This window comes from Equus caballus, chromosome X (genome assembly GCF_041296265.1).
Source record: "Equus caballus isolate H_3958 breed thoroughbred chromosome X, TB-T2T, whole genome shotgun sequence".
NCBI classification, from domain to species: Eukaryota; Metazoa; Chordata; class Mammalia; order Perissodactyla; family Equidae; genus Equus; species Equus caballus.
Genome location: NC_091715.1, coordinates 139,321,880 through 139,345,754, shown reverse-complemented (window position 1 = coordinate 139,345,754; position 23,875 = coordinate 139,321,880). Strand labels below are relative to the sequence as shown.

Below are 23,875 nucleotides of genomic sequence, written 5' to 3'. Positions count from 1 at the left end.
GACTTGTTAGGTTATTTTTAACCCACTGGTTCCCAAATATACTGGAACATAAAGGTCCTTTTTTCTGAATAACAATTAGTATTCCATGGCAATATTTTATGGTAAAGCACTCAGGAAAGGTGAAATCTAGATATTTCATATCTAAAATACTTTTTCCTTACACATCCACATAATTGACAGGAAAATGAGGTTATTTTCTTTCCCTCTGAATTGATCTGCCTCAAATATTCACATCATTTGCATGGCATAAATAAGACCATACAGCCAAAGCTCCCAAGGAAAGTGGGTTGACGCTAATAAGAAATTTTCTTTAAAAGCACAGTAAAAACCTGATTTTCAATTAGGAGATGAGAATCAATATACTAAAATTCTCAAAATAATCACCCAGCGCCACATTCATGACTCTCCTGCTGACTTGCCCGGTGGTCACAATTGAACGCAGAAATGGACTTTCTCTTTTGAAAATTGAGAAGCTCAATGTGTTTCCAGGAAATTATCTGAGACAACTACACTCCAAAAAGAGTCTGAAAATACTGCTGTACAAATAAAAGACCCAGGATTAACCCTGTATAATCAGCTCAGAAAAACCTTTGGTAAAACTGTTCAAGCTGAATTCCATATGGAAGTTCAAAACTGTGTTTAGTCGAGCTATTGGGTGAGGGCTTTAAATGCATTTATTTCAGGTCCTGTTAATTTTCATGCAGAGGGAGACAGGTTTCCCAAAGAAAGTATCTGAGAAGAACAGGGAAGCCACAAAACGTCAATCTCTGTATTGCTGTAAATGTACCTGTGTGGTGTGACCCTCTCTTCAACACAGATTAAACACACTTGTTTTTAAGAGCCAAGCCATCCAGCACCTTATTGAAAACATCCCGGTGAAAACAGGGAGGTGTGTCTTCCGTATTCGCGATGTGCTCAGAGTTCCTGCGTGAACAGATCTCATATGATGTTGCACAGCTCATCCCTGGCTCCCTCTCCACTGGCATTTTGCTCTACTCAAAATGATGATTCCAGGTAACCTTTCCACACCGGCTGCCAGGGTTCTTTAGAGAATTCACGTTCTGAGAGATGCTAGGCCGTGTCTCCAGCTACTGATCTGTCCAGTTCACGTTGGCTGTGAATATTCTGCACAGCAAGCATTACATTCCATTTCAAATGTTAGTCATGAAAACTGCTCTAATTTTCTCACTATTTTATTGTTAGATTTTCAGCTCATGCAATGCGTCCATGAACCAGGCAAAGTGAAGGGGAAAGAAGGGACTGAAGGATTAGGTTCCCATGAGAACAAGAACAAGGCCGGGTTTGATTGACTGCTGCTGAAATACGGCATTTCACTAATTATGAATGAGCATTATGGAACTACCTCTGAGGCAGCCTGTGGCATCTCCATCTCTACGTGTGTTAGCAAAAGCTGCTGGACTATAAATAATTAATATTAACGATGAGCATACTCTGTAAACTGTGGACCCCAATTTTTTAAAAAAATATTTTTACCTTTTTATGCTATACAAGGAAGCATTACTTTGCACAATAGATTTGTTTCTGGAAAATGCATGTAAATTGATGTTTTGAAAATCAAACCATATTGTAAATGCATGAGATGAGCTTCTTATTTAGGGAAAACCTGTGGTGAATCATTTTCAAAGTGAAGGATTCTTTTTAAGGGTGAAAAATTACCTTTTTATGTGTTTGGAAATACATGCTAGAATTTTTGTGACAGGCTTGCTTCAAGTGGGAAAACATCTATATACATCTTTTCTTTTTCTCTCCCACGTAAAATTGTGAGTTATAATCATTTAGCGATAACCAACATGCAGCCAAACTACACTGCAATGGAGTGGGCCCAGGGGTGTGTATTTTCTCCATTTTTTCATTATGATTCATGTGCTTTGTCCTTTGCCTTCTTTTGAAAAGGAGGAGCTACTGAAATGCTATTTATGAGAAACATTGCTTTGAAACCTTTCCACGTAAGCACCATTCACATTATTGGAATTAAACCAAGAAAAGAGTTTTATACCATAGGTTCAAATGTGGGAAGTTATTTAATGGCTTTAAACTGGAAATGGTTTGACATGCTCTGAGGTGCATAATGAACTGTCTCATCATATCTCATCAAACACTTTTTACACAGAATTAAAAGACAACAAACCTGAATTGAAACATGATTTAACACCTCAAGTTACTTTAGATCTAAAGGTTTTAGCACGAGCAATAGAGGGATGTATGCCTCCTATTACTCTACAATTTCGGGACAGGGCTTCTAGGAGCTGAACGTAAAACTTTAGGCAAAGATTGGTCTCTGAGAGAGTTGCTCTTCCACAGAGGTGGCCTCTTAACCAAGATAATTCATGCTGTCAAGAGAAAGATCACATTCCAGAACACGGAAATTCATTTACTTGTACTGATATATTTATTTTACCTACAGTTTCAGGCTCTTATAATAAAAAAGGCGCCAGTAGTAAATACAATGGGTGTCAAATTCTAAATTATATGACAGATCAGAAAGATTTCATTGAACCTCTTCGATTCTATTTTACAGTTAATTTATGTCACATTCAGAATCAAACTGTCAAAGACATCCCCTTGCTCAGGATTGTTGTCTTCTAGAACTGTTTTAGAGCTTCACTTAATATATCACTGAACTAAATTCCTTACAGTGTACTTTTCCTAGCAAGGGAAGACAAAAGATGAGTCTATTGGGCCTAAAAGAGATACTCTAAAAAAACACACACAAATATTTCTAAACAGTGCATATCTCCTTTACGGCAATACTCTCTTAACTCAGTGCTTAGGAGTAAGGGAAATAGGACCTCGGTGGATTATTTTTCATAGTTCACTCAGCAATGTGTTTACTAAGTCACTGTTACAACTACATGCTTATATATTTTGATATACAGTATGTTCTACAATAGTGTGTCTTCTGAGATTTCATTCTTATTTTTAAAACCTATTTAAATGTTATTTTACCTTCCCTCCCAGCAAAAACAAGCTTATTTCTCAAGGGATTCATAGTCAAGCCTGATCATAATTAAAGGCAGAGTCTGAAATGTCTTTTTAGACCAAGGAAACAGAAGCAGATATGCAGCATCAGGAATGATTCGCCCAGGCAAGGGAATAGAGTGTTTATTTCACAGAACGGCAGGGGCCAGTACATGAAATTTTATTCACATGTTTTCATATTCAGACGAATCCCCTTATGCACGCAAACAAAAAAAAATAAGGGACTTCAGAAAAGTATTCTGTTCTCCCTGATTAGAAAACTGCCAGCGTCCTTGTTACGATATTTCAGAAGCTGTTATTCATATACAGGTTTCCCTCACTATCTGAAAGTAGAGTGTGCCTATGAAAGCTTTCATGAGCTGAAATGGCATAAAGCAAAGAAAGAATTACCATTAATACATACGGGAAAATTTTTTCAGCATTCCCAGACCCAAAAAATAACCTATCAAAATAAATGGAGATAAAGCACAGATGCTCACACAGTTCAAGGCTATGTCGGCCTGATGCTGAGATACTGAGCGTAATTCCTGGGGAAGCAGCATGGAGGCGCCACTCTCGCTGCTGTTGGTGCGCGCATGGCTCCCTGCAGAACAAACGCTGAGGGCTACTTTGCTTTTTGCTTTTTTTCAGAAAAGCAACAATTCAGTTAGCAAAAGCAGGTACTAATGTAGGTCTTCAGAAAAGCGAAGTGGCGTAAAGCAAACTTTTGGATAGTGGAGGAAACCTGTATATGTGAACCAAGCAATCTACAATTATGACTCGGGAAATTACTCCAGAGGTGATTCTGCAAAAGATGAGAGGCTATCCTGGGAATCAGGGAAGAAAAGGTCTTTGGTCAAGCTCTAGTCCTCTGTTATCTCTGAGGAGGTGGTGCCATTTCCCAAGACAACTCAGTCCAGGTGGATCCTGCCATTCAACATTCCATGCGAGGGCAGGAAGGCCAGAGTTCAGGGGTCTCTTACTGGAATCAGCCAGGTTTAAGACATGAACCCACTGCTACTGGCTTCCAGAGCTTAGTTTCAATTCATGAACCTCAGTTCCTCTGGTGTAAAATGTGGGTAATAATAGTGCCTGCATTTCATTGGGTTGTGAATATTCAATCAGCTAGTGGATATAAAACACTCAGCATAGTGCCTGGCACTTAATAAGTCCCGGCTTCTACTTTTTAAAATAATCATAGAATTAAACGTATACTTGTGGCTGTGATAAGATGCTGTGATAAGCTCCAAGAAGGAGAATGTGCCTAGTACCAAAAGCATACGCATTTAAGACATTTTAGCCATTCTTCATTTCTATCCTTGGGGGCTGAGGGAGGTGAGGCAACAGAGGAAATGTTCAATGTAGACCAAGTTTGCCCATTCTGGAGAGTTCTTGCTTCAACTGGGAACCTCTGAGACAAATCAGGGATTGGAGGGAAAAGCTCCCCAAGTGGCTGAAGATTGCAAGGTAGTACAGTCAGTGCTGACTGCGAGCACTCAGTAATAATGATAGGACTAATTATAAGCATAATTAAGAACAATAGTTAATGTCTATTGAGAACTTCCTATGTTCCGAGCACTGTGATAAGTACTTCAATTGCTCAGTCTTATGATCTAAGTGCTATTACTATCTCCGTTTTACAGATGAGGAGATGGAGTGATAAGCTAAGTAACTTGCCCAAGATCCAGACTAAAAGATGGTGGAGCTGGTGGAACCCAGGCAATCTGGCTCTGGAGCCTGTCCACTTGATTGTTTTCCATGACTAAACTGTACTCAGACACACACACACACACATATGCACACACACTCATGCATTTATATTTCTTCTTATAATACTACCTTTTTAATATGAATTAGAGAATATAAGAATAAAATATATCAAAATGTTAATATTAATTCAGAAAAACTGACACCTTCTGGATCCTTCCTTCATTACCTACCAGTCACTCAATAACATTTTCTGGTTATCTATTGTGTAGCAGGTCCCATACCAGTTGCTGAGGAAACACAGGTGAATCCATAACACCCCATCGCTAAGGAGTTCACACACTTGTGAACTTATGATGTCAGGAGAGCCAAAGGTGCTGCGACCTGAGGTTTGACAGTCCTCACAAGTAGAACACTGGTGGTGTTTACTGGGCTTTCCTGGCATTCCTTAGGTTTGGAGGAATATTATAATTCACTCATCACTAGCCCAGTCTCCTCAGCACACAGACTGACCAAACCAGAATGAAGAGGCTCTCAAGTGAGGTGAGAGGCAATCCTCCCCAGGTCTTCAGCCAGAGCTACCCCTCAGTGGTGGACGAGAGTTCCTCTTCTCCACATCCCCCACTCCCAACTACCTGATATTGTCCAATGGGCTTAATATTTGCTATCTGTTGTGTGGGAAAGAGTATGCCAACTTTCTCAGAGTGAGATCATCACTTCTGGTCTGAAATTGCTCCCTTCAGAGAGTTAAAGAGACATTTTCTATATGTTGCATAAGAAACACATTAAAATCCTGTTATGAGCCTGACAAAAAAGAAACAAAAGCCCAATCGAAAGAGAATCGTGTTATGGAACCACAGACATAGCCCACAACTAATTATAAAGCCAGACTCACCATCATGTGCTAGTCTTGAGAGAGAAATGCAAAAAGGAAGGGCAGATGGAGAATCCCTGGGATTTCAAATGCCTCATCTCATCCTCCTCAGAGGTGAGATAGTCTATACAGCTTGTTTCATTTCCCCGGCTTTGGGAGCATCAATGTGATTTCAAGCTCTTTATGCCACTGGGCAAATCAGTGGCTGCTTGCCCTCTTGATCTGAAAGTCTGTCATGTGGCTGCTCTGCATTCTCCTACTGCACAGAGCCCTGGGCACAGCAATCCATAGCTTGAAAGTGGCTGCCATTTGGACCCTGGGGCCACTGGGGTTTGTCCGGGATGGACCCCCAGAAGTATCTTCACGTCTTTACTGTGCATCTTGGCTTCATGCCACCCTAAATATCACAGCTCTTTCTGAATAGCATAAATTGAGCTGAGGTTGATTTCAATTTCACGCAGAAAACTGCTCTGCTTCAAATCACAGCCATTTTTTATGTAAAAAAAAAAAAGTCCATCGAGATATAATCTTTTCGTGGGCACCCCCCGACACAAAAATTCTTTCTAGCAGACGGAAAGGCAGATTATTTCAATTAAGAGGCTGTCACTGACAATTGTAAGCAACCTTTCTTCAAAGTTCATGGCAGCAGTGCACTTTCAAATTTCTTAGTGACTGTCAGGATCTAATTTTCAAGGTATAGTTACCATAGTAGCAACCTGAAATTTTAGTCCAGTAGTAAAGGTCAAGACAGGTCACCGGTTTTAGATCCTCTTCAATCTTAGAATATGAGAGCACCCCAAAAAAAGCACAAAGATAAAGCATGGACCTAACTTCAAATTCCATTCTCTAAAATAGTGAGATTGTAAAACGTATGCGATTTTTTTAAAAGTTTTCAAATTCTACAAATGTTCAAACTGTCACTAAATCGAATAATGATACGTTGGGCGTGAGCAGGTGGGTGGGAAAATGCACTCACTCTTCTCAACATGGTGAAACATCCAGAAACGTGCCGGGGATACCTAATCTAGCTATGAGAGGAGCAGTGCACATAGTGATTGATTTCAAGTCAATTGCTCTCTGTTAGCATTGGGAGTTGATCCTTTGATTCAAACCACATCAATACAACACTCGGGAGATGTAACAGCGGATATTAGTAAACAGAGCACTCAACCAGGAGTCAAGGAGTTCAGAACTCAGCCTTGACAACACTACGAGTTGTATGAGATTGGGCACCTCCCTTAAGCCATCTGGGCAGCACTTTCCTCACTCCTAAAGAAGGGAGAGAAGTAACGTGAGTAATTGACTGCAAAGCCCATTCATAATCATCTAATGGCAACACAATTCACTACGGAGTCTGAGTAATTTTGCAGACCATTTTATATATGATGAAACAAAGACTCAGAAAAGCACCTAGTGACTTCATCAAGTCACATGACAGGAAGTGAGAGAGCTGAGATCTGAGCCACCCAGAAGTGGAGGTCAAGCAGTGGAGGTCTCTCAGGGGCAACAACAACTCCTTCCTCTTGTCTCCAGGCTCCGATGCCATGCTGTGGTAGGCGTCCCACATATAAAGAAGAGGAAGATGGGCATGGATGTGAGCTCAGGGCCAGTCTTCCTCAGCAAAACGAGGAGGATTGGCAGCAGATGTTAGCTCAGGGCTAATCTTCCACAAAAAAAATTTAAAAAAAAAAATGTTTGGGATTTGTAATCCAAGAATCCTAGAATGAAATTCCATCTCCTTCAATAACTACCTATGTGATCTTGAGCAAGTCATTTAACTGCTCTGAGATGAAATTTCCTTCTCCATGAAATCAGTATAATCTTACAGAGGTGCTGTGAGGATGGAAGGCGATGAAATGAGTGAGCCAGAGAAATGGCACAGCGCAAAGTGCACCAGGCAGGCCTGGTTTCCAGTGTTAGCACTGGCACCGGCTGTGCGGCCAGGGGTGTTTGGGGTGTTTGTTAGGTGACTTCTCTGAGCCCTTGAGAGGACAGCCCTGGGAGTGGTGATGATGATGACAGCCCATCTCACAGAGTGGTTGTGAGGATGAAATAGCTAATGCTTGTAAACCGTTTGCCTCAGTGCCTAGCATATAGAAGGTGTTGAGAAGTGGTAGCGATGATGAGCCAAGCACAATGCTCACATACAGTCGCTTTGCTTCCTTTCTCTCTGTATTATATGATACATGAAAGTGATTTTGGAGAAACCCAGAATGATCCTTTCAAATTCTAGATATCCTAGACAATTCCTAGATGTTATGAGGATTCCATACTTTTTCAGATTTTTCTCTTGAAAATCTGGAAATATCCCATGTAGTTATAATATTGCGATACCTATCCGGGATTACAAAAGTGGACAACTTATGCAGAAATGAGGTCACTCCTGAAATTAGGAAATGGAAGTGGCAGAATTGTAGGATGGCTCCTCTGGAAATCGTTACTTTCCACTCCCCTTTCTCCCTCCTCGCTCTCTCAGGCACCATGGAAACTTAGCTAAGGACTAGGCAGTGCACTAGGGGTTTTACTGGTAGATATTGGGTGCCACAATCTCATAGAGTAGCAAAGAAAAGAAATTTTGTGCATTAGGATTTTAGTTGTACCCCAAGCCCGCCCTACTCCATCCCTCTGTCCCATTTTGGCAGCATATTTGGAGATGTCAATCAAAGAGTTTGAGACCTTTTCCTTTTTTGATCCTCAGTATTAAAGTGGAGAGACGAACCGCAAAGAAAGGCATTTGTCAGATTTCTCAAATGATTTTACAGCTGTAATGGTGCAAGCATCTGTGGTATTGTACCAACACTGCTTCCCACTCACAGTAAAATGCAAGGGCTTTTAGCAGCTCTGAGAGGGTGTCAAGAGAAGACCATTTAAACATAACATTCCTGATAATGTAATTGTAGCAAAGGATCTGGCTGTTTGCGAAATGCTTGATAGGATGGAAAAGCAGAATGAATAGTGTAGAAGCAGGGTGGGATATTCCTTCTCATCTGCTCCAGTCTGAGTTGGGTTTTTGTTTGTTTCTTTCTTTTTAATTTCTAGGAATGATCCATGGGGCTTGTCTACACTGCTGCTATATTTTCTTCACCTAGGCCTGGAAGACTTGTCAGTGCTCTGACTGATGAGTTCTGGCCCTGCAGCCATCTGGGAAATCTGGGGACAAAGCAGTATGTTCTAATGGGAATGCAGAATCCTGGCTTCCAGTCCTGGCTCTGCCACTACCTAGCCGGGGGACGCTGGGCAAATATCTTCCCCTCCCTAAGCCTGGTTTCTTTTCACCTGGCTATCTAACAGGATTGCTGTGACATTCACAGGAGGCTAACACGTTGTGTGAAAGTGCTTTATAATAATCAACCACTGTGCACATGAAAAGTAGCCCTGGCCATAGCATTTTACAATCTAGTAACTGAACAAAGAGTGTGCACGTGTGTGTGTGCATCTCATTAGATGCGACAGCATTAAACAGACCTGATATTCTGGGACACAGAGAGTGTGTGTGCACATGTGCATCTGTGTGTGTTATCACAACATTATGTTCAATTATACAACTGGAATTATTTTAACTTTGGCCCCTTGCTTATTAACTTCAGTGCTTTCCACCAGCATTATTTGCTTCAAAATAATGCTGTTACTGTTCAAAACATCGAGGAGAACTTGGAAACAAGCCATTGGTTAACATTGGGAACATGTTTTAAAACTATTCCACCATGAGGATATAAAGCAACTTTCCAATTATCAATCACATTGGTAAGCATGAAAGGTGATGGATGAACTTCTCATAAAAACAGACCTAAATATCAGTTCTCTTCTTTTCACTTGAATATAGCAAAATAGAGATTTCTGGAGAGAGATGTTCCCATCATAGCCCACTGAAATCAACCTTATAGGGATTTTGCTTGGTGGTATAAGTCCCTTGCAGGCACAGATCCTTCTGCCTCCTCGAAGGAAGCATCTTCCAGGCATGGTGACACAATCTGGCTGCAGGCCCTGAGCTGAGGATGGACCTGTGCTTGCCCACAGAGAGTCCATATTGGCACATGCAGTATATATGAGACCTAACTCAATGACAGTATTCAGATCTAATACTTTCCATGATCTAACTCAAAATGGCACGGACCATTTTGGCCTGCATTGTGGTCAGTGCACTTAGGCCTAATGCCTGGGCAAGATCACACCTGACTCCAAATCAGTAGGGCCACCTCTAAAGTGCCCACGAGATGCTTTAGTATGGGTTAAGACTATGCACTCTGGAGTCCGTTCTCTTCTGGCTTTGTCACTGCGGCCCTTTGGGCAACCCACGCAATGTCTCTGCCTTTGTGGAATGTAAGAAGGGTGACTCCAATGGGCTTATTGTAAAGAGAGAAAGTGTCTGGCACATAGTAGGCACTCAGTAAATACAAGTTAGTGAGGTACTGCTGTTATCAGCGCAACGTCTAATCTTCACTAACCTGTGAGCCCCCTGAAGGAAGGATGTGTGGGGTTTCATCCTGAGCTACCACAGAACCTCACACACGGCCTTTTGCATAATAGAGCCTAATTCATTTTTGTTGAAAGGAATGAAAGCTTGAATGAATGAATATAAATATGGATGCCAATCAAATAGAAAAGAAGGGATACTTGATTTTTCCCCGAGAGAAAGAGAGAGAAACATTTGCTTCTAATTACAGAGGTGTCTCAAAATCCACCTGAAACATGAATCTTGGCCACATGAACAACAACACAAAAACCAAATCTGATCGTTCAAGATTTATGCTGGCTGAGCAAAAACATCTATGTTTTCAGCTTTTGTAATGAAAGTGGAAATCCACAGCTCTCGTTGAAGGAGCCCTAGTTTTCTGTCTTGGCGTCTGAGGAGCACCAGCAGCTTCAGCGCTTCTTGACGCGAACATTCCAAATGCCAATATTGCTTGTTGTCACATTAGCCAATATACAGTCCTCAAAATAAAATCCTCTTGATGTCTGATTACTCTTCTTAAGGACCTCATGCTGATTCATTTCAAACTGTGAATTACCTTTAATTCGCAGCTTGAACAGGCTGCCAAATTTTGTTTTCTCTGCTCCCAGGTGGCTGCCCCTGATGTGGTGGAGAACTTCCAAAAATATATTAAGTCCTTAGGAAAAGTTGGCAAGCTCCGAGATGCAGGGCATACAAGACAGGTTAAAGGCAGGAGTTGGCATGCATCTTGGTTTGAAAACTGGAATGGCTGCAACTAGTGAAAGTTGCTGAGATGATCAGTTTATGAGGAGAGTTTAGTTTGGCTTCCGTATGCCTCAAACTGATGAGTAGCATTTCGCAATTCCAAGTACCAGAGCATGTATTCTGATTAAGAATTAATATGATTAAGAAAATAATGGTAATTTTTCCCCTGCCTCATTACACAGTCACTTTGCTACCGAAATTGTATCTAAGTAGCAGACCAAACATTTACTTAGGGAAGAATATACGAAATTGCTAGAGATGAGGGTTATTGCTCTGTAATAAGGCACGGCAGTTTTCAAATCTCAAATCAGATTCTCAAAGGAAATGGTTTCGATGATGAACGTTTCGGTAAAAGGATGGTCAGGGTTCTAATGAACGTGAGGGGTTTTTTTTCGATAAAAAGAAAATCTCAAAATTCATCTAAAAATGAATGTAATGATACTGCCGGATATAATAAACTTGGAAAACATTTGAATAATCTTTCTATTCTCTATGGTAATTAAATCTTCAAACTGCATAGAGAAAAGTTTAGAAATAGTTTTATTTAAGCAATTTTGACCCAGTCTTGTGTCATCTAAAACAGAGAGGTATAATTTCTTGTGGGACTCCTTCCCACCAACTTAAGCTCTACAAGTCTATTTGAAGGTTGTGTTCAGGTTCAAAAGGCCAGATTTGGTGTGCCAGATCCCTGAACTCATCAGATCTCATGAGGAAGGGCGGCCTGGTGCGAAGAAAGAGGGCTCTGGGCCTCCACAGCCCTCAGCTCCGTTCAGGTTTTCCCATCAGGGAACAGTGTAACTTTCCTGACCCTGCTGTGTACTCAGAACCAAAATGTACATTCAAGATGAGTACGCAGTTTGCCTTCCCATTGGACTATGCACGCTTCATGGGGAGGGACTGTACTCTAGCTTTGCTTTTCTCATCTGTAAAATGGGAATAATTTGAAGCCCCTCCAGGACAGTGGCGAGCATACTAGGGTGATGTATATAAAAGTGCCTGGCATGGGCCTGGCACGTGTGCTCAGTAGCACAATGATTATTGTCTGAGACTTCTGACATTCCTGTAATAGTATAATTTCCTTTCCTCCTAACTACTGCTACAGCCAAGGATTTGTCCCCATGGTGTGTATATAGTCATGTACAGGGAAACTGAGGCTGTCCACAACTAGTCTGTCTCCATAAGGCCTTTCATCAACTCTCTGGGTCCATGGCTGGGATGTTTTCAAGCCTGTAGCTAATACCATGACTGGAAGAATTGGTTTTATGACAAGGAAAGAAGAGCATTATGGCTACATGTGCCTTTACATTGGGCTTTTATGGAAACTATCCAGGCATTCTTGACAGCCTGGCTTAAAACACAGGAGCTGCTTGATTAAAAGGGGGTCTGGATGGTTTCCAACTGGACAGAGTCCAGATGCTAACAACCAAGTACAACAAAAGAACTGGATATTTGGAGCTGCCATCTTCTCAACAGTACTCGCAAAATTAGCCGAAGTCAAGGACTGACTAGATGCATATCCTTGAGTTCACGGATGCTGTCAGAAAATGCGTCTCGGGGCAACTGAATACATCTTATCTGTTCCTATTTAGAATGGCTCAAAAAAGACCAACAAGGTTACGTATTTTTGTAAAGCCGCTGTACTGACAAGTAATTGAGAAGATGTTATAATCAAATAGATGAAGCAATCCAACTTAACAAAGAAAATCCAAGTTATTTGGGTTTGGTTTCAGTTTTCTCCTCTATCACTTGTCACTGGCTTCATTAAGAAACTAGAAAGTAACCCAATTTCTGGTGTGTCCATTCAATAGTGGAATCTTGTAATTGGAATAAATGGATCTTTTAGAAGCACAATGGACATGATATTACTATACAAATACACAACTCTACAGCCTGAAAATAGAATTTGGCCTTCATAAACCCATGCCCCACCTTCTTCTTCGGGGCAAGGACCTATTTTAAAGGCGGCTAGAAAATCCATTGGGTTTAGAAGACCCAGGTGAGGCCTGATCTAAGACTGTAATACAGCTCCTACTCATACAGGTTGAGGGAAAGAAGAACCGCTGGGTCTTCTTTCCTCCAGAAATTATTAAGAGTTAAAAGCAATTTTATGCTGTTTAGTTTAATTATTAAAGAGTATAACTGTTTACAATTGAATTCTGACAGGTGTTTGTGCATACACCTGTATGTGTATATGCATGTGCAAATTAATTTACTTAATTTCCCTTAGGGGGCTTTATCTGTGTTCTTTGAACTAAAAATAAATTCCCCCATGATTTAAACTCATATGCCCTGAATCCTGGGTCAGTGCTTTCCCCCAAATACCATAACCGATATGGAGCAGAGACTCAAACACAGGTCTTGAAACTCCCCCAGTCCAATGCTCTTGCCTCATGGGCAGTCAGGGTCCCAGCTGGAGCCCGGAGGATGCCACTCCGTGGATGGAGACCCCATAAAAAGCACTGTATGTCAGTGGAGTATACTGAATGAGGAAAGATCCAGTTCTCCAAAAGGCCAGTCATACTGCTGGGGTCAGGCCGGGAAAGAGCAGCGAACGTCAAGAGCACAGAAGGAGCCTGGCTGGTTTCCAGCCTGCACTCAGGCACACACGGGCCAGTGTTTTCAGATCTGGTGCCCGTGCATACAGTCCTTATAAACAATCCAGACTCAAATGGAATATCCATATTTTGTCAAGCAGGGAAAAGAAGCCAAGATGGGGGAAACTAATAAAGCACCCCAGTAATTAGGCGATTCTGTTTTATAAGACTCTCATCTTTCTCTACTGCAGTTAAGCAGCAGGAATGTGTCCAGGACATTTGCTGGCCTTGGGAAAGTGGCTCTCCTGTAGCAGGTCTAACTTAGGGGTTGCTTCTCACCAACCACTGGCCACCAGCAGTCTGTCTACACTCAGAATGTTCTTAGTCACCTGGAGGATTACCCTGCCAAATGGAAAATCCTTGAAGCTGGCTTAAAAAGCGCATTGTAGTAAAATATTGGAGGACGATAGTAATGACTAAGCTGATAATAATTTGGAAGCTAAAAATTAAAAAATCATCATTATAGCTCTGATCTGTCGTGTGTTAAACCCATATCCTCCCATAAGAAGGGCACCTGGGGCCAGCCCAATGGTGTAGTGGTTAAGTTCATGTGCTCTGCTTAGGCGGCATGGGGTTCGTGAGTTCGGATCCTGGGCGTGGACCTACACACCATTTGCTCATCAAGCCATGCTGTGGCAGTGTCCCACATATTAAATAGAGGAAGATTGGCACAGATGTTAGCTCAGGGCCAATCTTCCTCACAAAAAAAAAAAAGTCAACCAATCAATCAATAAGAAGGGAACTTATTCCAGCTGAAGTCTGATGGACAATGCTTGGACTTTAGATCAGCAGCTAAAAAGTGAGCAGCTCATTCACAAAATTGACTCACTGTTGTCTAGTTTTATCAATGCATCCTATAGCGAACCTTAGTCCTATTGAATAAACTATATACCCCTGTGCTATGAAGTGCTGTTCTGTGGAAATGCTGCCTCTAAATACAAACCACAATTGGTGAGTTTATATCTGTTAGTTACAAACTACTGAAATATTGCGTTTTATAGTCTATATGGAAATCAGCATATTTCACAGCTGGAGCCTAATACTCTTGCTTTAGATGCAAGAGAATTTTATAGTGGGAAAAACATTTTTATATTTTTTCATGTTTGGAAAACTTTATTGATTTCCTAAATGCTCAAGTGTGTGTGTGTGAATTTTATTGACTTTCAATGGGAGTGGGACAACGTAGGAGGATAAGATCTATTGTTTACTAGGATAACGAGAGGAAAGGCAATTCAAAATGTGATTAATGGGAAAGCTGAAATGAACAATATCAAAGATGATTTTGATTTCCATATAATTTGATCCTAAAATCAGGGCACGGTTTTTTATCCCCCTCTCCTATTTTTTTTTTTTTTCGCTTCTTTAAATGGAGAATTCTTGGGTGTGGAAATTGAACTGTGAATTACAAGGCACAGATCAGGCCAGAAAACCAAATGAGAATACCAGTGCTGGGGTCATGGCTTTGGGGGCTTTGCTGCTACACAGAACCAAGCTCATGGAAATGCCACTGCCTTGCTCAGAGCCTCTGTCTATTTGGGAGTCATTCCCAGTTGTTTTATGCAATTATTCGTGATCTTCCAAAAGGTGAGCAATTCATTTCAAGTGTGCCATTAGGCCACTTGAAAGTCATAAATTATTTCATTTTGAAAATTTTCAAGTATGTGACTATTACACAGAAAAGTCGACTTCCATTTTCTATTATTAGGAATGAAAGAAGTTGTGAGAGAAATACTCCCTTGATATGCTCTTGGACAAATGGATATTACAAAATCTACAATAGTTAATCTGAGGAAATTGGTTTCTCCATACTTCTCCTTCAGTTAACATTAATAAAAAAAGAAGACAGCGCTGAGTGAATTGCAGGGCCGTGGCTTCTGAACTTCAACCTAGCATCATGTAATCTCTTATTCCAATCTCTTCCCGGCTGCCCTTGTTTGTCTTTAATATATAGTCACCAGATGACCTGCAAACAGCAAGGCCTCAGGCTGACTGGCCATAGCAATCCACTCAACAATTCATGTCCAATCATCGCTGCTTAGACGTGTCCTTTCTCCATCCGAGTCAGTAGTGGCTGACTATTGTGTATAATGGTGCCCGTAGCTAAAGTTACACAATGCTCAAACAATTAGTCAGGAATCACAGTTGTTTTCACATCCCAGGTATTGACCCAGCCTGTGTCTACATTATTAGAGAGTCTAATGGCGATCTCATTCCTTTTTACTTTTACTTGCTTATGATGGGGAATCTCATTCTCCCCTCTAACCCAAGTCCATATTATTATTAGTCAAGGTTCATATTTACAAGCGGCAGGAGACAGAACAAGATTCTCTCAGCACTGAGGCACCATTTCCTTGCCAAATGCCCCTGAAGCAGCGTGTTTTGGAAACCCAAGTACTCACGACTTGAACGATACTGACTTCGTAGCAGCTCTGCTGGTCGGGTCACTCCACTCTGAAAAGAAAGGGAACACACAGTTACCATCCATGTGTTCTACTGTCAAATGATTATGCTGAATTAAATTGGTCTTGAAACATGTAGCTCTTCCAGTCATACTTTTTCAAAGCATCCTGCCATGAATAACAGATGGAAAAAAAAGGAACTAATTGGATGTATCACAATATGACTTTTTGTTACCGTTATTTTATGTTTTAATGATATTAGGTAGGAAAAGGAAGAAAGTGAGAGAGGAGAGGACGTGAATGTTTGGACTAAGAAGAATTTCTTAAAAACACCTACTTTGTAAGGTGAATCCTGGGGTCAGATGTTGGGATTCCTATAAGGAAGAACACAGACAATACAAACATTAGTTAAATGATAGGAGGGGAACAAAAAGTATATCAGTTATTGATACACATGTAACTTGACTAATGTTTGCAAATGGGAAACCACTGTTAACAATTCCATTAATTAGGCTTCTGTCTGTAGCTCTACTTGAAGGACAAATGTTTGCTAGCCAGACCTGCTAGAACATGACCATAACGGTCATTTCATCAGAATCATAAGTAAGACTGGTATCTATCTGGAAATGTGTGCGACATGGGAACAAATGACACACATGTGTGATATTCAAGTGTATAATTTCTCAGTTAGCTAGGCAATGAGGACTCTAAGGAAGGAAAGGGGACTTGGTTCAAACAAACAAATGCTCATGGTTTTTGTAGAAGTGTAAACAAGACCGTAATTAATAAATTTGCTCAGTTGTTCCATTTTATAGAAACAACTCCAATTTTCTACCTTAACTGTGACAAATATGCAATAGATGTATCTCATTTTCACAAGAGGAGTGTTCTTAAAACTTCATTACAAATTTGGTGAAATATAAGAATCAATTTGAAATATGCTAGTGTAGTGCATTATTCAAAGGGACTTAAATTTGATTTGGAAGTCACCCTACACACAATTTATTCACTGTTTTGAGAAATCCGGATTTACCCACATTGGGCTTTCTGCGATTGTGGCACACCTGTGTGCATCCTGACAAAACCAGCGGGCAGAGCACCACAATGACGCACAGGGCATACCCAGCACTGCACAGATAGAAGAGAGAATATCTACTGCAAAGCAAGCGTTCCCAAACTTGAGACAATAAACTCAAGTAAACACAAGAGCTAGTTACATCCATCACTGCTGCAAGTCATCTCCTCTTTAGGCCTAATCTTGCCACACTATAGAGTAAAAATGGGATCACAGCATAATTTATCTTTAAAAGAAGTAAGCAAAAACATAACACTGTGCTTTAATCGAAAGTGAACTTTTCAATCATTTTAGCAGTTTTCTTTTGCCCAAGAGACTAATCTTCTGGCAAGATCACTACTCCAGAAGAAAACCACAAACTCCACAAGAGATGGAAAAGGCCTCTCAGCTAAAGAGCTGTCACAAAACCCGTGCAGTTTGCTGCTCAAAGGCTTCTGGACCCACACTGATAGAGAACTGATTTTTGACAAAGGACTCTAACAAGCTTAGCTATTTGATTCCCACCCCTCAACAAATCATAGACAGCAAGGAAGTGGAAACAATTCCAGAGGCACAGCCACTAGGAACATTGAGACACAAAAACTGACAGCGGGAGGGGGCGAAGAAAATGACACAGCAAAGTCAAAACTTAAAAAGCACAAAAGTCTATGGTCATTTAATATAGGGGCAAGCATTCCTACCCATCTTAATAGCTCCCGAGGGCACAATTACAGCACAGTACAATAACTGATGCTTATCATAATGTCTAAGCTATCAAGAAAGACTAAAGCATGTTCAGTATAATTTTTATAAGAAGTCAGAAAAATATTAATTACATTTCAAAACAATTCCTATTACATGATTTCTATGGAAGGATAACCTCTGGTTGTCCAAGAATTTCAATTATGCAGAACACTTTATTTCCCAGAGTTCCAGATAAATGAGTGGTCGACCATTTGCATATCCTCAACTATATACCACTATTTCTACCTGCTATTTTTTTTAAAGGGATTTCATTACAATTGCATAGTCTTGTAAGGTTAGTCTTGTAAACCTTTATGAATCAAATGACAAGTTCCAAAGTAAAATAAACCAAATATCTGATTAGAGAGTGAAACATGCAACCAGTCTTTGTCATGGTCCCGGAGATCTAGAGAGAATTTTTAACCTTCATCCAAGTATCCTGGACTTTAGACCCAAACAATCAGTTGTTCAGGGCATCAAGGCAGTGATGCATGAAACAAATTTAACGGTTATGTCATTTACCGAATTTGAGTCATTAACGTTATGTATTGTTGATACAATTTTTAATGTTAAGCTAGGTAAGACTTTTTAAAACCAGAATTCCAAACAAATGAAACACCTTTGGATATTACCTATTTTCCTTACATACTCAACTCCAATTGGAAATAGACTGGTCGTGGAAAGCTCCTGCATTGTTCACATAAAAATTGGTGATGGACGTAATACAAATTTTTAAGAAATGTCTGATTTTCATCTCTGCATTTCTTTCATAAACATGTCATATAGGTAATTTTAGCACTAGAATATAATGATGCCCAATTGTTTATGTGAGGCTATTGTAAATAACAGCCTTGATGATAATGCTACTATCAGAGGCTCCAATAGGATCTAGATTCTAGAGCAGGGGTTGGCAAACTTTTTCTCGAAAAGGCCTGATAGTAAATATTTTAGGTTTTGGGGGACATACAGTCACTGCCATAACTATTTAACTCTGCCATTGTAGGTTATAGCAGTCATAGGCAATACAGAATTAGTGTGGTTGGATTCCAGAAAACTTGATTTATAGACGCTGAAATTTGAATTTCATATCATATTATTTCATATCATTCATATTATTCATAATATTCATAATAATATTCAGGCTCTTTTTCTGTTGAAAATTTTAACCACTTAAAAAATCTAAAAACCCATAAGCTGTAGTTTGCCAACCTCTGTTCTGCAGGATATTTACCTCTGTGAAAACTTTACTAAACTTTCCCTGAAGACATTACTAGCTCCCTCAATTCTGCTTAGCAACGTACTTCCTTCCTTGTGAGTTTTTCAATTTTCTTCAAGAAAATGTGATATTTTCAATTTGGGATGGATAAGTAAACTTAAGTAACGTGAGAATTTTCAACTGTATCTGTTTTTATAAGTTTAAAGAATCATAGACTCACCTGAAAAATCCATTGGGATTATATAGTACACAAATACACACACATGCGCACGCGCACGTGCACACACACACACACATAGTAGAGATGGGTAACCGAGGCTCAGAAGAACTTGAACAGGACCACACAGCCAGCAAATGGCAGAGCCAGGATTAAAAGCAGCCAGGTCTGCAGCTCCTAAGACAGCACCCTTTTCACCGTGCAAGTTCTGCCATGGATGTCAGAAATGGATGCTTTCTAAGAGGGTGGTGTCACCTAGTTGTGGTGCAATCACTGAGGAAATGGCAATCAACTCGGCTACACGTATTTACTGGAGACACCCATGTTTTGGAAGACGGAATTTGAACTGGGGCATCTGTAAATCTGTGTGATAAACACATCGCCAGAACACTTGGATCTAAAGACTGGTTCCCTCATTTATTAACTGGGTGATTCTGAGCACTTTACTTTACTCTGTGTCTCAGTTTCCTCCTCTGTCAAATTACCACTCTCTTTGGGGTACAGTGAGGACTGAATTATTTACTATGTATTAAGTGCTTAGAATAGGGCGAGGCTATATCACAGCATTATATCTGTTGCTGATGTTATTATTGTTATTTAAAATTTACTTTTCTTCCAAACCAACATTTTGGCAGGAATCTCGAGAAACAAGAGAATGAGTATGTAGCCATCCTGGATTCACCATTTTATCTCACTTGCTTCTACCTTTATCATGAAGTTGATGGTAGCACAGATAATTGGCAGAACCTGCAAATTATGCCTGATGCCAAATTGTGCGCTTACTACAAAAGCCTATTTAAATAACCAGTTCTATTGTATACACCTGTAAATGTCAAAATTGCGACTTGCACAAATTATCTCCAAAATTGGAGAACACAGCTGAGACACTGCAATTGCTGTACAAGTGCTGGATTCAACGCCTGAAATGGCTGGATGGATCCCTTGGTTGGGATGCTAGTGAGAAGGATACCAAGCCCAGAGCAGCCTAAGCAGGGAGAGTGGCGACACAGCAGGGAATGACACACACCTGGACAGGGACAGAGAGGGCTGCTGCTCACTTAGTTCTGACCCCGTTCTAAGGTGGGAGGGGATGATTAAACACAGTTTAGGCCAATGTTATTGTCGAAATCATGACCCTAAAAACTAAAGGATCTAATTGCGTTTCTCCTTCTACAAATAAAGTCCAAACTCCTTGGTTACTATTCAAGGCCTTTTAACAAAGATGCACTTATTGGCCTAGGGTTTACCTCTCTCCACTCCCCATCACACAAACTCTGATTCAGTCACTCGAGACCATATCAGTATGGATCACACCATGATCCCTCATCTCTTTGTGCCTTTGCCCATCCTGATCCTCAGCATGCAGTGTTCCTCTTTGAGGCTTTCTCCACCTGTCAAAGTTGTAGGCATCCTCCAAATGCTGCCACCTCTGTGACCCTTCCTCAATGCCCCAGGGAGTGTTAGATACTTCTATGAGCCTTATATTCTCTATGAAGACACTTTCTACGTTGCTTTGTCCTTTAACTCATAAGACGTAGAGAGTTTTTCCTCATTCCTAACTTTAAGTCTATTGTCTGTCCTCAGTAAACAGTTTCTGAATAAATGGATGGATGGATGAATGGTTAACTGGATGGGAAGAAAGAATAAAGGAAGACATTTCCCATTCTAAAGTGTATTATTAGAATAGCCATTTTTAAAAGGCATTTAAAAAACTGATCATAAGAAAAAATTCATACTGGGAGCAGGTGAGGAAGAACTTATACTAAATATTTGACAACAGACCTGTAGAAGAAAAAGTTCTGTCAATATGATGCGTTGGTGTGTAAAGATTTGTCTGTTTGTGAGCAAGGACTGGAAGGTGATATACAAAAACGAAAATCCATCCATTCGAGTGAAGAGTACAGGTTTTTTTAATTAAAAAAATCTTGGATGTTGTACTTACATCATTTATTTGGTCTTTCTTAAGATGAATTCATTCCTCTCTCTGATTCACCAGCTCTGGGCACAGTGGCTTGCACAAAGGCAATGCTCTAAGCAGTATGATACACATGCCAGTGTCTGTGTGAATATTCTCTTAAAGACTCCCTTTCAAGAAAAATATTTATATTAACATCCTGAGGAGCAAGAGAGAGTCTAGATTTTATGGCACTAGAACACCAAGGCCATCTTTTTTAAGACTCTAATTGGAGGATTAGTATAATTGAAATAAGATAAAGGAAATGGAAGAAGGAAGATAACTGACCTGTCCTGGGATGGAAAATGTGTTCTGCTCAGGGTTTCCAGGAGTATGCATGGCAGTGAGAGGAGTAGGCCAGGGATGGGTCATCTCCTGATGAGGAAAAACAAAGCAATTTTATTTGGGGACACTTAGAAAATTAAACACCTTCTTAGCACTAAGCATAGTAAGCCCTATATAAATACTTACTGACTTAATTCGCCTAATTTTTTTCAGGGGGACTTAAAGTCATTTGTTCCATCCCCCTTCTCCACACTGGTGCTTGAAGCCTATCTGTGATACAAAGGGCCATCCAGCACCCACTTGCACATCACTGGTGACATGGAGCTCACTACTGTTTGAAGCAGCCTGTCCCATGTTGACAGCCTGACCAGACTATTCTTCCTGGAAGTGAAACGCTTGTCTCCCAGGAGCTTCTACCTATGGATCATACTTTGGAGCTGCACAGAACACACCTCCTCTTCTTTTGCATGACAAGCCTTCAGCTGTGGAAAGACAGCAATGCTCTCGCCTGGTGTTCGCTTTTCTCCAGGCTGAGACATCCACCGCTTGTTCATTCATTTGTTGGGAACCTTCAACTTATCTTCTAATGCTTGAGTTCTGCATTCTGTCACTATCTTAGGTGCTCCCAGGAGGGACTCCTGATCGCCTGGGGCTCTTCCAACTCATGGTATCCTGTTTCAGGTGTGATGTGCCAGCTCAGGGGAGGGCAGCACCGTCACCACCCTCATTCTGGATACTCTGATACTCATTTCTCTTTCTGTAGCCTAACAGTTAGTGGCAAGATTACGCACATGCTGTTGATTTTTCCATGCAAAGGCGAGGCAGCCGAGGAGAATTCTTTCTCATTCAGAAAGAAGGTTACTGTGTGACTGGTAGCTCTGTCCTGCCCAGCCATACACACACTGTATTTGTGAGTTCAAGTCTCAGTGTAGGAAAAGCCCCTCAGTCTCCTACTCTCTGTTATCAGCAGGCACACCTTCTCAGTTCTTTCAAACACTCAGTTTGAAAAGAGGTGCTGTTCAAATCTTGCTTAAGTCTTAGGGTTCATGGCCAACATGCTTGACCTGAAGAGGAAGGATAATTAAATCACATGCTCAACATCCCAGCACCAGAGGGATGACAAAGTTTGTGAAGCAGGTGGGTGCCAGCATGTGTTGCGTTCATCAAACATTTTGGTATATAAACATTAAATATAAAAAATCAATGCGATGACGGAAATAAAGGAGAGCTTTGAGGAGGGGTGGAGGGGATCAAAGTTTATGAAGGGCCTTTGTAATGAGGCAGTTACATAATACGTTTTCGCAATCTTTATGGGTAACATAATTAGTCATTTCAAAGATAGTATTAATAAGAACTCTCAGGTAGCACTAAAACATGTTTTTTTTTCCTTCTGTAATTATCCAGTTCAAAAAGAGTCTTTGATGTATGAAGGGCTGTAATGCAAGGAGATACTTTATAGATTCATTCACGGTGGCACTGCTGAAGCAGAATTTGTAAGTATGATTCAGACAAACGCTGACACAGATTGGATTTTACCTAGCACTATTTAAAAGGAAGCAGTAAGTACATTAAAAATGCATACAAGATTTAGAGGGGATGCTTAACCTACTTAAGAGAGAGACTATTTCCAAGTGTTTTTGAGTTGCGCATTTGCATGCAGTTGATAACGTTCGTGACAAATGCTACTTCTATATTCATCAAAATTGGCCCAAACTAACTCTAAGTGACAACAGTTTAAAGCCGAATTCCAATTACTCTGTGTCTTTGAAATACTCAATTGTTTCTTCTAAATTTTAGATAGTTTTTCCTCATTAAGGCTGGTATTCTCAAAATTTAGTCCCGTCATTTAAAAGATACAGGTCCTATTTAGCCAGAGTCAACCAAGGGTCAGTAAGCCCCAGCCTGGAGAGGAGCGCTATCTCTTTTCAGCAAGTAGGGAGTGTGCCTCCATCAATGAGAGCCTGAGTTATGTTCCTTTTCACCACTGGCTTTAGAGGTGTGCCTCTGGGTTTATTAAAAGGTGTTTCAGACACCTGGATGGATGAACTCACTTCTCAAAGGTGGACCTTCTCTCCCAGGTCTTCTGTATTTACTCTGTGGCAGAATCAGATTATCCTGAATTACCATTGGGTGCACCACCCTGCTGGCCAATCCCCACAGAACTGCATACACTTTTGCGCTTTCAATTACAACTGATTCTCTCTATTTGAAAATGCGAGATTTCGTGAAACAGCAGGCCGATTCCATGGTACCATGGACGCGTGTGATTAAGGTAGGGAAGATGCAGTTGAAAGGAATATAATTTCCTGAAAGGATATCGTCAGCAAGGAACATTGGAGCAAGCTCTTTCACTTCTCAAAATGAGTTAGACCTGTAAAGTGCGGAAAGCTCACAGCAGATTTTCCATTGTTATCCTCTTCATTCACACTCAAAGGATATTAATCTATTTTTATGTTCTTGCTGTTCTCAAGATAAGAACACTCATACACCCTTATCCAACTGTACTAATCCTTTGCCTGTTCATCAGGCAGGAAACGAGCACCTGCTCCACAGTGTTGCCAAGGCTTTGACAACAGGCTGCAGCGAGGAGTGCCTGTATTCAACACCATGCAGCACTTCTCCATTTAACAACAAAATCCTACACACACGCACACA

General features: G+C 40.6%; 1 protein-coding gene across 6 annotated transcripts in view; it reads right to left on the bottom strand.

The window, feature by feature from the left end:
- The window catches only part of AFF2 (ALF transcription elongation factor 2), a 472,213-nt gene that overhangs the window by 136,602 nt on the left and 311,736 nt on the right, over positions 1-23,875 (bottom strand). For 4 of the 6 annotated variants that reach the window (XR_011435071.1, XM_023633609.2, XM_023633610.2 and 1 more), the window contains 3 exons: positions 21,224-21,310; positions 16,088-16,124; positions 15,769-15,802 (listed from right to left, as the gene is read on the bottom strand). Coding sequence is in view for 5 of the 6 variants with exons in the window: in XM_023633609.2 (XP_023489377.2) it covers positions 15,769-15,802; positions 16,088-16,124; positions 21,224-21,310 (158 nt within the window). In the remaining variant the exon portion in view is untranslated. The remainder of the gene's footprint in view (positions 1-15,768; positions 15,803-16,087; positions 16,125-21,223; positions 21,311-23,875) is intronic. The other 2 variants (XM_023633612.2, XM_023633611.2) reach the window with 1 other exon arrangement.